Source organism: Pseudopodoces humilis, chromosome 2, assembly GCF_049639895.1.
Source record: "Pseudopodoces humilis isolate 2021_Gansu_Grassland_sample_001 chromosome 2, ASM4963989v1, whole genome shotgun sequence".
NCBI classification, from domain to species: domain Eukaryota; kingdom Metazoa; phylum Chordata; class Aves; order Passeriformes; family Paridae; genus Pseudopodoces; species Pseudopodoces humilis.
The window spans coordinates 10,429,201-10,441,733 of record NC_142201.1 but is presented as its reverse complement, the minus strand read 5'-3'; the positions used below and the strand labels follow the sequence as shown (position 1 = coordinate 10,441,733).

General features: G+C 42.0%; 1 protein-coding gene across 11 annotated transcripts in view; it reads right to left on the bottom strand.

Moving 5' to 3' along the window:
- Positions 1-285: 285 nt before the first annotated feature.
- DMD (dystrophin) overlaps positions 286-12,533 on the bottom strand; it is a 1,137,330-nt gene continuing 1,125,082 nt past the window's right edge. For 9 of the 11 annotated variants that reach the window (XM_088068904.1, XM_088068893.1, XM_088068935.1 and 6 more), the window contains one exon: positions 286-2,763. In XM_088068904.1, the coding sequence (XP_087925030.1) occupies positions 2,666-2,763 (98 nt within the window). In that variant the 3' untranslated portion in view covers positions 286-2,665. Of the gene's footprint in view, positions 2,764-9,021; positions 9,054-12,533 lie in introns of all 11 variants that reach the window. The other 2 variants (XM_088068916.1, XM_088068923.1) reach the window with 2 other exon arrangements.

Below are 12,533 nucleotides of genomic sequence, written 5' to 3'. Positions count from 1 at the left end.
GCCACAAAGAGGGTTTTCCTAGCACTATGCCTGGTGGCAAGGAGACTATCAAGTGTTGGACTGAATCAATCTGGTCTGAAGGCTGTGTCAGGGATGAGGCAGGAAGCGTGGGGCTGGCCAACCCCCCAAAAGCTTGGGGAGCACAGGAGGTTCACGACTTCAGCAGGGGAGAAACCCCAAAGCAGGGAGAGCTGAGCACTGAGGTGATGCCAGCAGGGGTTTGGCCAGTGCAGTATGGCAAGGATTGCTGGGTGAGTGCTGAACCTCCACAAAAACTCCTGCACCTTTTATATAACATAATTGCGTGCTTTATTGATATACACAGTAAAGCAGTATATAATACAATAGTAAGGCATATATTTGGTGAAATTTGGTATGTTGTGAAAAAATGCAGTAAAACAGAAGTTTAGAAAAATAATTAGTAAATGTTACAGTGTTGGTGTTAAAACACAATATATTATGATATCCAAGTAATAAACCAGTACTGAGTAACGATGAAATAACATGCCATATGGTATTTATGTATTCAACTACACTGATTATGTTTTACAGTTTAATACTTTGTCATTATAAGGAATATGAAATAATTCCCAAATTATGCTTAAAAAAGCAGCAATAAAGCTTTCAACTTTTTAAATACTTTTTGACAGACTCACTCCAAAACTAAGATCTAGAAAGTAAAACAAACAAAACAAAACCCTGATGAAAACAATCGTGCAATCTGTTTTTCCTCCATAATTTTTCTGAAGAGAAGGTTTAAAATATAAGGGGTGGGGGGAAGAAGAAACCCATCTCTTTCTCAAATCACAATTTAATCCTTCTGATAAAAAAGGCCATGAGAAATAGTGAGGGTTCCTACTGTAATCAAGTGTTAAAAAGCTCTTTATTAGGAAAGCAGAGGTTTGGGGGGGGATTGTACTTTTTTTTGTAAATGATTAACGTTGTTGTTATTACTTAAACAATGAGACCTGGTCACACAATGGACACGTGGTGATGATGTAACATTGTCATATGTAATTGTCAGGAACACCACAAAACCAAAGTGAGGTAGAAATAGCATGACTAGCCATGTTCAATGTTAACTAGCATTCAAAATAAAATCTTTCCCAAGTTTAATTACACTTCATACAAGAAGAGGTAACAGATTTTTTTACTCTTGCAATATAAAGTCAGATGGTTGTGTTTCTATGTATTTTATGGTAAAATTAAAAGCTGGTTAAGAAAACAAAGTGGTAAAGCTTTTGCTAACAGCACCTCATACCCAAACCTCTCTCTCGTAGAGCTGCAGTCAAGCTGGCTAATCTGTTTGTGTATCAGCTCCTCTCTTTCTCGGTTACTGTTAATTGTGCAGGGATTACTTGTTCAGAGAAATGAGGAAGGAGAAAGGATCAGGGCCTTTGTTTTGATGATAAATATTCATGGAGCAGTGTGACTACCTTCACCTGATCACCGTTCCAGGCAAGAACAGCAGTAACTCTTCCACAGCCTTTCCCAAAGGTGTGTTGCAGCACCACAGCTCCTTGGGACCGGCTGCTGCAGCAGGATGACGGGGACAGTGGAAAGCTCTGGGCTCCTCTTCCAGAGGGTGGAGGAGCTCCGTGCTCATTACCAGCACTGGGAGCTGTACACAGCTCTGTGGGTACCCTGCTTGTGCTTCGGGTCAGGAGCCCACCCCACAGGGGCTGGGGACAGCGTCTCCCTCTCTTCTCTCCAGCAAAGGTGACAATGGGGGAGAGCTGTCCCCAGCCCTGCTGAGCCATTGAGCCCCAGCTTCAAACCAGTAAGGCAATGTCTATGTTCCTTTACTAAAACTATCCAGGAATTTAGTCAGCAGAGGAAACACTGGCACACAGGATGGTCATTAACTTCTTTCCTTCTTTCTTCTGAGTTTTCCCTTTTTTAATTGATTTTTTTTTTTTTTTGCAGGCTCTGTCATGTAATGTGCTCTTTCATTTAATTATTGCAAACTAGCTGTGTAATTGCTAGTTGCTGTCCAAAACCAGGACAGTAAGTCATGTAATTCTTAATTTTATTGGAAAGATAAAATGCAACTACCTTCATTGGAAGTTCAGGTTTTTTGGTTATTTTTCTAAGCCAGCCCTAGTCAGACTAAACCAATGAGAAATGTAAGGTGGCTATTCTGGTGTCACTGCAGGAAATACCTTTTTTTTCTTTTTGTCATTTTTGATAGGCAAGGAAAAGAACACAGAACATGAATCTCTCTGATGCTGTTACAGAGCTGAAATGAAACTAAACAAATGCACTGCCTCAGTATATTTTTTTGTGATTTTTTTAAGGGGGTTTCTATAAACAATTATTTTTATAAAGCACACTTTAGTTTACAATCTTTCATTATAACTGTTATAAATTTTTTTTAAACAACCCGAAATGCGTTCCATATAAAGAAATGGCAAGTTATTTAGCTATCAAGATTTTACATGTAGTTCTCTTATAATTTTTGTACAATTGCATAGACGTGTAAAACCTGCCATTGTTAACAAAACAGTAACAGACTTAGGAAACTACTGAAATCTACAGTATAGTACCACTACCCTTCACAAAAATATAGATTTGTTTTCTTGTAAACTCTTACAGTCTAATCCTCTTTGTAGTATGAATATTATAAAAACCATGCGGAACGCCTGAAGTTGTAAAACACATCTTGCTATTCTAACACCTTGTCGTCAGTCATCACGGTCACTAAGGTTTCCATCGCTCTTCCCAGGTCATCTGCCATGTGGAAAAGGCTCCCTACATTGTGGCCTGAAAAAGAAAGTCAAAGAGGAAATTAAATCAAGAGGATGTGGCAGCATGTGGGTGGGGAAACTTCCCAGATCCGTCACTCTCCACCAGCCGCTCGCTGCCATCCCCACAGGAGACTTCCAAACATCTCCTGGATGAGTCCAACAGGTTGTCATTAGCAAAAGCTGCCAGGTTTGTACAACACTTTAACAGCAATACTGGCTTGAATGGCTATGGCAAACCACCCTGCCAATCAGCCATCATCCCCCATGGTGATGAAGCTACATCGTTATCAATGTCACCAAAAGCAACAGTTAAGTCCATTGACATCACTGAAGTTTCTGACTGATGCTGCAAGTGTTTGAGCATACAATGTTCTATTGAGGAGAAAAAGAGAAACAAACAGATCAACAGTAATTAGCTAAATCATTAAAGCCAAGAGGTCTCAGCAGGATACCTGCAAAGATAGATATAATGATGACCAAACTAAGTAGCTCAGTTCAGTCTATCAATTTTAAAATATGCTTTCCTTTTTGGACAGCAGTCCAGCACAAAGATGCCACAATTACCAGCTAACTACTATGCAGGGGTTCATTTGTGCATTTCCCCTCACCCATAACCACTCTGAAGTCCTAAGATGGTATAACCACAACCTCCTACACAAAAGTGATGAATAAACACAAAGTACAATTCTGGAACTGAAACCTGCAACTTCTCACACTCATGTCATCAGTGCAGCAAATGGTGATGGGTGGTAAGAAACAGCTTCATCACAATTAGGAACCAAATAAACTCAAGGATGGGGAGACTGAATTGCCAAAAATTGCCATTTTAGCCCCTGGCATGCCTTGTCTGGTCTCCCACTGCTATTCAGGAAAGTGTCTCTCTCAAGTCCTGTGTGAGATTTTCAGACCTCTATGACTGTCTCAAATACCCTCTGGCACCTCAAATGACAGACAAATCATGGTTTAAACAGCTGAACCTTATCTGGGGTCTCCCTCATGAAAAAATATGACTGAAGAAGGAACATGACTGAGATCTAGGCACCCTACAAGATGAACATCCAAACCAAGGACTGAGAGTTCAAGATTTCTTGCAAGGACAAGGAGGAATGAGCAGACAGAAGGTCTTAAAGCAGGCAGAAGGAAATTATACTCCACATAGCACATAATTGTATTACTGAACTCATCACCACAGGCTGATGTTGAGGCCAAACACATAAATGAGTTAAAAAAGGAGTTAGAAAATAGTTGCTGAAGAAAGATTTATTTAGATGCAAAAAAGTGCATGTGACCTCCAACTCAAGAAGTCTCCCCAGTGCAGAGTGCCAGCAACTGAACATTTATAAGAAGTGAAGTATTACTCAATAAAACCGTATGTCACCCTGGCCTGAGTGGGCTTGATTTACTCTCTGGGAGCACTTATGATAGAATATTTGTCTGGAAAGACACAGGAAGTTCAATGCCATCTGCCCACAACTCTGGTTCTCAGAAATTCTTCTTCTTCTGGATGCTGAGTCCTCACCACAGTCCTTGAGGAAGGAGCACCCAAATGAGGGAAGGCCATGACCAGGGCATCCAGGATACACCTTTCATACAGTCCTGACTGATCATTGCACACCTACACAGTGCTTTTCCCTCCTGACACAACTGCAACAGGAATGAAACTTCCCTGTAGGGATAATCAGACTCACCATCCTCTTCCCAATGCTCGTGTATCACGGTAGTCATGCACTGCTGACATCTCTACAGTAAATAAGAGCCCAGAGTGATCTTAGTTCAGAAGCTTTTATGGAATTTACCTTAGAACTATTCAGAGAACCACAGAACAGTTTGAGTTGGAAGGGATCTTAGGAACCATCGGTTTCTAACCTACCTGCCATGGACAGGAAAGCCACTCACTAGACCTGAGTGCTCAGGACCCCATCCAACCCGGCCTCAAATGCCTACAGGGCTGGGGCTCCACAACTCTGGGCAAGCTGTGCCAGTGGCTCACCACCCTCAGTTAACTGCTTTCTAGCATCTGCTTTCTAACACCTGGTCTAAACCTGCTCTTTTTCAGTTTAAATCACTGCCCCTTGTCATCTGCCCAATATAAGTCCCTCTCCCTCCCTTTTATAAGCTCCCTTAAGGTACTGGAAGGTCGCCCCAAAGGCTCCTCTTCTCCAGGCTGAACAAACTCAGGAGCTTTTTTTACCACCCTCTACATTCAAATACAATTATTTTTTTTTTAAAGTTGGTAGAGTTTTGGTAGTTATTTTTTTATTTATTTTTTTTTTTATTTAGCATTGATGATACAGAACCAGGCTGGATCTAAACAAGAATTATTCAAGAAGCTACCCACACTGAGCTGTGACACAGCTTGACAGATAGCAACACAAAAAAAAATACTTGGTTCTGGTATCTGGTGACAGTTTGCTAACTGCACTAATGTGCAAAGAAACAGATGCATCAATCACCAATTTCATCCATACATCATAAATGTATAGCCATCCTATTCATCTGAAGCAAAACCTTGTAATTTCCTCATCAGCATGACAAGTAACTGCGTATGAAAGATTCCTGCCAAGTTTTGGTCAAAACATAGTTTATTTTAAAGTTAATGTATCCTACCACATTTATTTTAGCTGTAAGGGATAATCTCTGTCACTGGCATCATGCAGACTGAGATCAATCCAGCAACTCACACCATCACACGTGAAAATCTGCTGAAGCCACATGAAATCAAGAACATATGGGAGATGCTTGTGCAAGCAGAAGCACTGAGCTGCTCTACTCACCTGAAACTCTGACTGAAACTCCATGAGTTTATGGGAAAACACCCCTCTGGTATAACCAGAGCAATGCTGTGACTGGGTAGCCAGCTGTGAGACACTGCCCGTGGGGTCGTGGGCTCGCATTCAGATTTGTTGTGGTCTTTTGTCTCTGGGAAACGCCAGGGCCCTTCAGGATTTCAATACTGCTCCTTCCCAGGAAGACTGATCACCCTTTTGTAGGCTTAGAACAACCCAGACTGCAAAACTGCATCCTCAGAAATTATTACTATTTTGTTCTGTCAAAAAGGGCTAGGTTTAGAAAGAGTATCTTCAACCAAAAACACACAAAAAGCCTTTCAGACATATGGTACAGTAGGTATAAACTGTTACATTGTTCAGGCAATTACAAGTCCTTATGGATCCACGAATCCCTAGGTACTTTTTAATAATTAAAAATTACAGAAATGTGCAATATTTCTTTTTTTTCTTTCTCTGTTAATTGATATAATATTTTTGAAATAACCATGCTTCAAATCTGACCTCCCTCCTCAAAGCTGCACAGATGTGTGCTGCAGTGATTAAGGAGATACAGCTCCCTCTCCCCCACAACATCCACACTCCCTCTCCTGCACAGGTCTTAATTTTCTCTGCAGAAGAACTGAACACTTGTGTCTTCTCTGAAGCTTCTGAGCTCAGAGCTCAGAGCATGACCACAAAGCACTGCAGGCTGCAGTTTGTGTTGGCAGCTGGACTGTAAATGCAGCAGCAGGGGGATCATGGTCTCCAGGACAGCCCAGGGATGGCAGGACGGGCCAGAGGAGCAGGTGGTGGCCGTGCTCCAGCCACACAACTGGCAGAGCCTCATCTGGGTGTCACTGCACTGCCAGCAGGGTTTCTGCCTCTCTTGGACATGGGAGTAACAGCCTGGTCAATTGAGACTGCAAAGAGCTGAGAACAAAAGACCTGATGATTTCCTGGTACTATATGTGCAATGAGTACACCCTCTTCTGTGTCTCAACCTCAACCAGTGCTCAAGTTCACTGCTTCCATAGGGCTCTGCTGCTGCCACTGAATGCTGCTCAATTGCCCTCTCCAGTACTGAAATGTGGGACATTGACATTTTTAATTAGGAAGCAAATGGGAGAAATACTGTCCAAAAAGCACTTAGAAAAATAAAAATCAGAACTTTCCATTATTATTCATATTTCTAAAGTAATGCTATCAAAGAAGGCATTAATTCCATTTTTCTTTTTTTAACATTAAAGCTGAGAAAGTCTTATCCATGCTTGAGGCACTGAAAGGTTGAAAAATGCTGCTGTGAAAGAAAAAAACCTAGCAGACACTTTGAAATGCAGCAATAAAGCTTAAAATGGACATGGACAGTATTAACTTCAACTTATAAAATGCACAGCTGCCATTTGCTTGGAGAGCAGAAGACACCTATTTCTGCAGACACTAACCACCTCACTTCTGGTCACACAGAGAACGATGTGTTTCACATCTGCTGAATCTACTTTAGAGACTCTGATGGAATCAAGGCCCATGGGTGTGGGCACAGTAACAGAATACCAATCTTACAATACAGCTTGTCAGAGAAATAAATGTGCAGCATTCAGACTTTAAAGAATGGATGGAAAGTAAATTGAGAAATCCCAGCACAATGCAGAGCCTTTTCTAGCAGAAGAGATTTCTAACCCTTTCCTGACAAAAGAAAAATTCTTCCTGTTGGTGACTTGGGTTTTGATACCCTTATTCATATTGAGTAATGCCACAAAATCCATGGGATTACACGCAAAGACAATACCAAATGTGAGTAATGGAATCAAAACCTGGCCAGGTGGGTTTTAAACCACAGGATCTGCCTTTGCACATAGAGGCTCGCACCCATAGCAGAAACTCTTCTATACCTTAGCTCACATCCTTCATAAGCAGGTGGACAATTGCATTTTATATTCAGCTCTCCAACTTACCAAGGTCCCTCTGGAACCGTTAGTGAGCACAAACTCAGCCAGAGAGCAGAGAGTAGTTCACTGAAGTCAAGTTTTTGGGGTTAAACTGCTGGAATCAGGCCAGGTAGATTTTAATTTAATTTTATTTTTTTGTTTTTGTTAATTACTTGTATCGAGTATGCCCTCTGCAGAAGAAGCTTTTTTTGAGTAATACGCATAAATATGAATGAAGATAGTGGAAATCAATGACCTGTTTTGCTAAATGGGGGAACAGTTCTCAGAGTATATGAGCTGAGAAAAAAAAGGGTTGAATGTGAAGTATTGCCTATAAAATTTCTGGATTGGTACAGTCTGCTGGTGCCTTTTTGATCCATATGAGAGGACCTGCCATTCAAGGACAGACTTAATCTGCACCAAAGATCTTATACCTTGAAATAGCTGAACCTGCCCCAGCCCACAGCCAAAGCAGAGAACCTCTGTATTTCAAGGCACCACACCAGGACAAATCCTGGCTTTCCCAGGGTACCCTGTCAGTGACTGGGGGTCCACAGCAGCTCTGCTAAGAACCCCAGTACCCTCTGCTTCCATGAGCCCCTCCCTCTGTACCAGCATAAGTTTGCAAACCAGGTTACCCTTCAATTTCTGCCTCATCCACACCAAACGTCTTCTGTGCAGAAAAGGTCATTTCACAGCTACTGCAACTGCACTCAGGCAGTCTCTGAATATTTTATCTTTAATAATAATTTTCACTAGAAATGCATCTTTCAAACGCTGTATCTGGCTCGCGAGTGAAGAGCAGCTTCACAGAGGAAAAATCAAGGCTCTCTGGAAATGCTTTCAAAGGAGCTGTGACAACACAGTGCAAAATGCTTTCCTCCATTAATGAGCAGCGACACACAAATTCCAAAACCTATTTTGCATCAAACCAACCATGTCCGAAGTGCACAGTGAAAACCATGGCCCATTTGCATTGCTGAATACAACACTGTGGAGCTGGTGAATGTTAGTAGCATTCTTCATTCTGCAATAGTACATCAGGAAATTAAAACACCTGAATCTCTTATACCTCTCAACTCTCGTATTTCTAAAGAATTATTAAAAAACGATTTAATCACTGGAGATAATGGTTGGTATACTGGCAAACATATGTAAATATAGCTGTGAGTTTGTAAGCAGAACAGCAAGAGACCTCAGTCTCCCTGTTGTGCTCACACACAAGAGCAACAGAGCACAAGTCAATGACTGCAGCATATTTACTGAAAACTTTTATCATTCAGAGGCTTAATTTCAATGTATTATTTTCTCCCCCCCATTCCCGATTTTCCACCTCTGGGAGTGTGTAATAAAATGCAGATCCCTGAGCTGACATTGTCTCCACTGAAAGTTGAGAGGTACACCACTGTTACAGCACACATGGGGAATGCACTCAGCAAAACCAAACAAAATAAAGCAAAATAAAACCACCCCACCCTTCACCAAACCCAAGCAACCCCGTGCTGTGTCACACACATGCTGGGCACAGAAAGCAAGCTGTGACAAACAGAAGCCACGGCAGTGAGCCTGCATCTCACTAACCTCTCTCACTGGCTTTCCAGGGGCATTTCTTCCTTTAGGAACAGAGGGAGGAAGTGGAATAAATATCAGAAAGAAAGGGAAAAAAAAAACAAACCACACATGAATATATATTTTATACTGTAAAAGACACTTCAATTCCATTTAGAAATTTAACATTAAAAAAAAAGCATTTCTGCTTAAACAAAGACGAAAAGTGCACTGAAATCCACTGGTGATTCTGAGCTGATTTATTCAACAACAGATCTGTAACTGTGGCTTGGTTTAACCTCTCAAAAACACTTGAGAAAACTAACACCAACTTGCACATCTGTCAGTTGAGAATAAGGATTGCAGACAAGACCTGAATTCACTTCTACCAATAAGTGTAAGTGGTAAAAACATTTCAATCCAACATCAAATTAATTTACCCCGACACTTTACATTGCATTGTGGCCTGCATACACTGAGGTATGCATTGATACACATGCCTATGTGTACACACATATTTCACACCTACAGAAGTACACTGGAATGCAACATGCTCACATTTAGGATAAATATATTGCAACATATTTTTGCAACATGCTGACCTGCAAGCAGGGTAGAACTGAGGGCACGGAGGGAGAAGCAGAGAAAAAAAGTTCAAGTAAAAAAGGGAAAAAAGAGAAAGTATCTCATCACATTCAAGTACTACCAAAATGGAGTCAATAATGCGTTTAGCTGCAAAGATGTTCCTAACAAGCCTTCACAGAAGCCGTACTTTGATCATGCTGATTCTTCTCAAACACTTCTCATAGCATATTTGTTTTTAGAAAAGGAAAGTCAGGTGTTAACAGCAGAAACCCCCCTTTGTCCACCTGCCCACCACACAGCCAGTAACAGCCTCGCTGTCTCCAGAAGCAGTGTTCCACTGTCACTGTCACACTACTGGCAGCTCTGCCGTGGCCAGGCTTGCAGTCCTAGGGAGAAAGTCACTGCAGCAGATGCTGTAGGATGATCTTTGCCCCAGAGCTACTGTAAAGGATGCAATTTTAAAAGATGTGTGGGACATTGGGGAGAGAGACAGACACATATGGGAGAACACACCAGTCAGCACAACAGTAACCTAATTGCTGTCGAGTTTTGCTCTATGGCAGCCTGCAGGAGAAGGGAAGAGAGGAAATAAACAGCTTTATGGGTATTTCACAAGTTGCAGAACAAGGGCCAACAGCAGAGCAAAGCTGAGCAGAGGCAGTACAGGAGAGGAGAGGGCAGAGGAAGGAATGGCATCACTGACCAGCACAGGTCTGAGCCACAGCTCCTACAGACTCCAGGCAATGGAAAGGTGTGGGGCAGCCTCTGAGGGCCTGGACAGCAGAGGTTACCATCTACTGAGCAGAGGAAGTTTCAGTCCCTTCCTGCCCCTCTCCCTCTCCCCAGCAGCACACTTCCTGTTAAAAATGATAGCAATAGGTTCAATAACAATGTGTTCTGCACATGGATTTTTATTCTGCTCCTAAGGGAAATCTCTACTCCAGTGATGTGTGTACCACATGTGCTGGTGCAGCACAGAGGTACCAGGTCCTGAAGGCCAGGAGAGGTGTCATTTCAGTTCTAAGGACTCCACCTCACAGGCCTGCCGAACCTTCTAGAACTTACATGAGCGTCTACACAGCCTGAGACCTCCTCTGGCACTTTTACCAGGAGTCACAAATTCCAAAAAAATGCTTTCTAAAAGGGGAGATGAGAATATCTCACCAATATCAATCATGTAACAGAAAGTCCTTGGAAAAGAAGATGCAAAATCTATTGCATACTTTGGTCTTTTTCTGAGGAATAGCCCCAGGGATTAGGTCAGCTTAAGGATTCCAGAAACTGCAGCATAGTTCAGCTTGGTCTGAAAGAGTCCTGGGGCAGGAATGGGACCCAGCAGGAAATTAGCTTGGGTCAAGAAGAAAAAAGGAACTGCCTACAAGCAAAACACTGGAGGTCTTAAGAAATGCCTTCCTTTCTGCACAAGCACCTACAACTGCAGCTACACAGTGTTTAATTTAAATCTACATGAGACAGACTGGATTCTGCTTGAAAATGAACTCATTTGAAGGTAAACTGGGGTAGCTCAGCACCACACAAAACAGCTGGTGAGGACAGTCTGTGGTGAGTAATCAGCCCTAGAATTTGTTAAATGCAGCAAAGATCCACGCTGCTACAGCAACAGCTAATTTCTTCTGGAGGAAGATTAAAAAGGGTTTAATGGATTTTACGTTATTTTCCTCTTTGCATATGAATGAATGTGTGTTTCTAAGTTTTAAGGCAAGGAGTATGGTTTGGCATAAATTGCAGAGGAAGAAGATTGCCTGTATTGCCGCAGTTCTGAAAATTTGTGTTCTGTAAGGCATCAAAATACTGATACGCAATCCGTGGGTACTTAATTATCTATTATTTCTGCTCAAATCAACATTTCCTGCCCTTACAAAATAGAAGAGTTTTTATTTTTTATTCTTTTTTGGAAAGTGACGTGGCATTGCATCACATCAAAGGTACACAGCAAGTGACCACATCAGACCTGAAAGCAGAGGTACCACCAAAAACTTCTCTGCAGATCCATGTCAAAACAGAGAGCACAAAGCAACCACTGCACTGCCCCTCTCACTGAGCTTAGGAAAGGGACAGGCTGCACAAAAGGGACATCTGTGTCTGAAAAGAGCCTTTTTTCTCAAAACAACAACAAAAAAAATCTGTTGAAGTTTTATTAAATTCATTACCATATTCTCAGTTTGCACCAGAACTGGACATTATAAAACAGGGAAGACCCTAGTCCACCCCACCACCGTCCCATCTGCAGTGAAGCTCAGCCAGATCAGTTCTGTTGTGCAAAAGGGGAGCAAGAAGGGCTCTCAGCCACCTGGGCTCACTGTGGTGGGATGCAGGACCACAGCACAGAGAAGGTGACACAATCCAGGAGAGGCCAGGGCATCTCAAATGGAAGAGTATTTCCAGAATACTCCACAGAACAGTAACTCCAGGGTATCATGAGACATTCTGCTGTCAGAATAAGAGAAACTGCATTATTTGTAGTGCTGAAAGTTGCTAGTTCCAGTTAGGATGTTAGTCCCATTCATGACAGAGCCTGGCTGATGCACAAGTGAGAGGAGACAATGTGACTGGTGTCTTTTAATGTGACTGAGATAAAAAAAAAAACCTCCTAAAAAAGGGTGCTATTCTTAGTGCCATTCATTTATTGCTGTGGGATCTTGCAATTTCACTGCACCACACCACAACTGTGTTAAAGCATGTGAAATTGTGAGGACCAGTTGCTGTCCAAATGTTCTCACATTATGTCATGGCCTCTTAGCTCTTTTAAGCCATCATGGCCTCATTTCTAACCAGTTTTGGCTCCCACTTCTTCATTATCTCCCAGCAGGGGCCCAGCATTGCAAATCTGTGAAGGTCTCTCACCAGCTTGTTAGTTTAAGAATTTCTGCCCCTAAATACCTCTCTGCGTTTTATTCACAGAAAGCATTTGCCATGAAACCATAACTGCAAAACTCAGC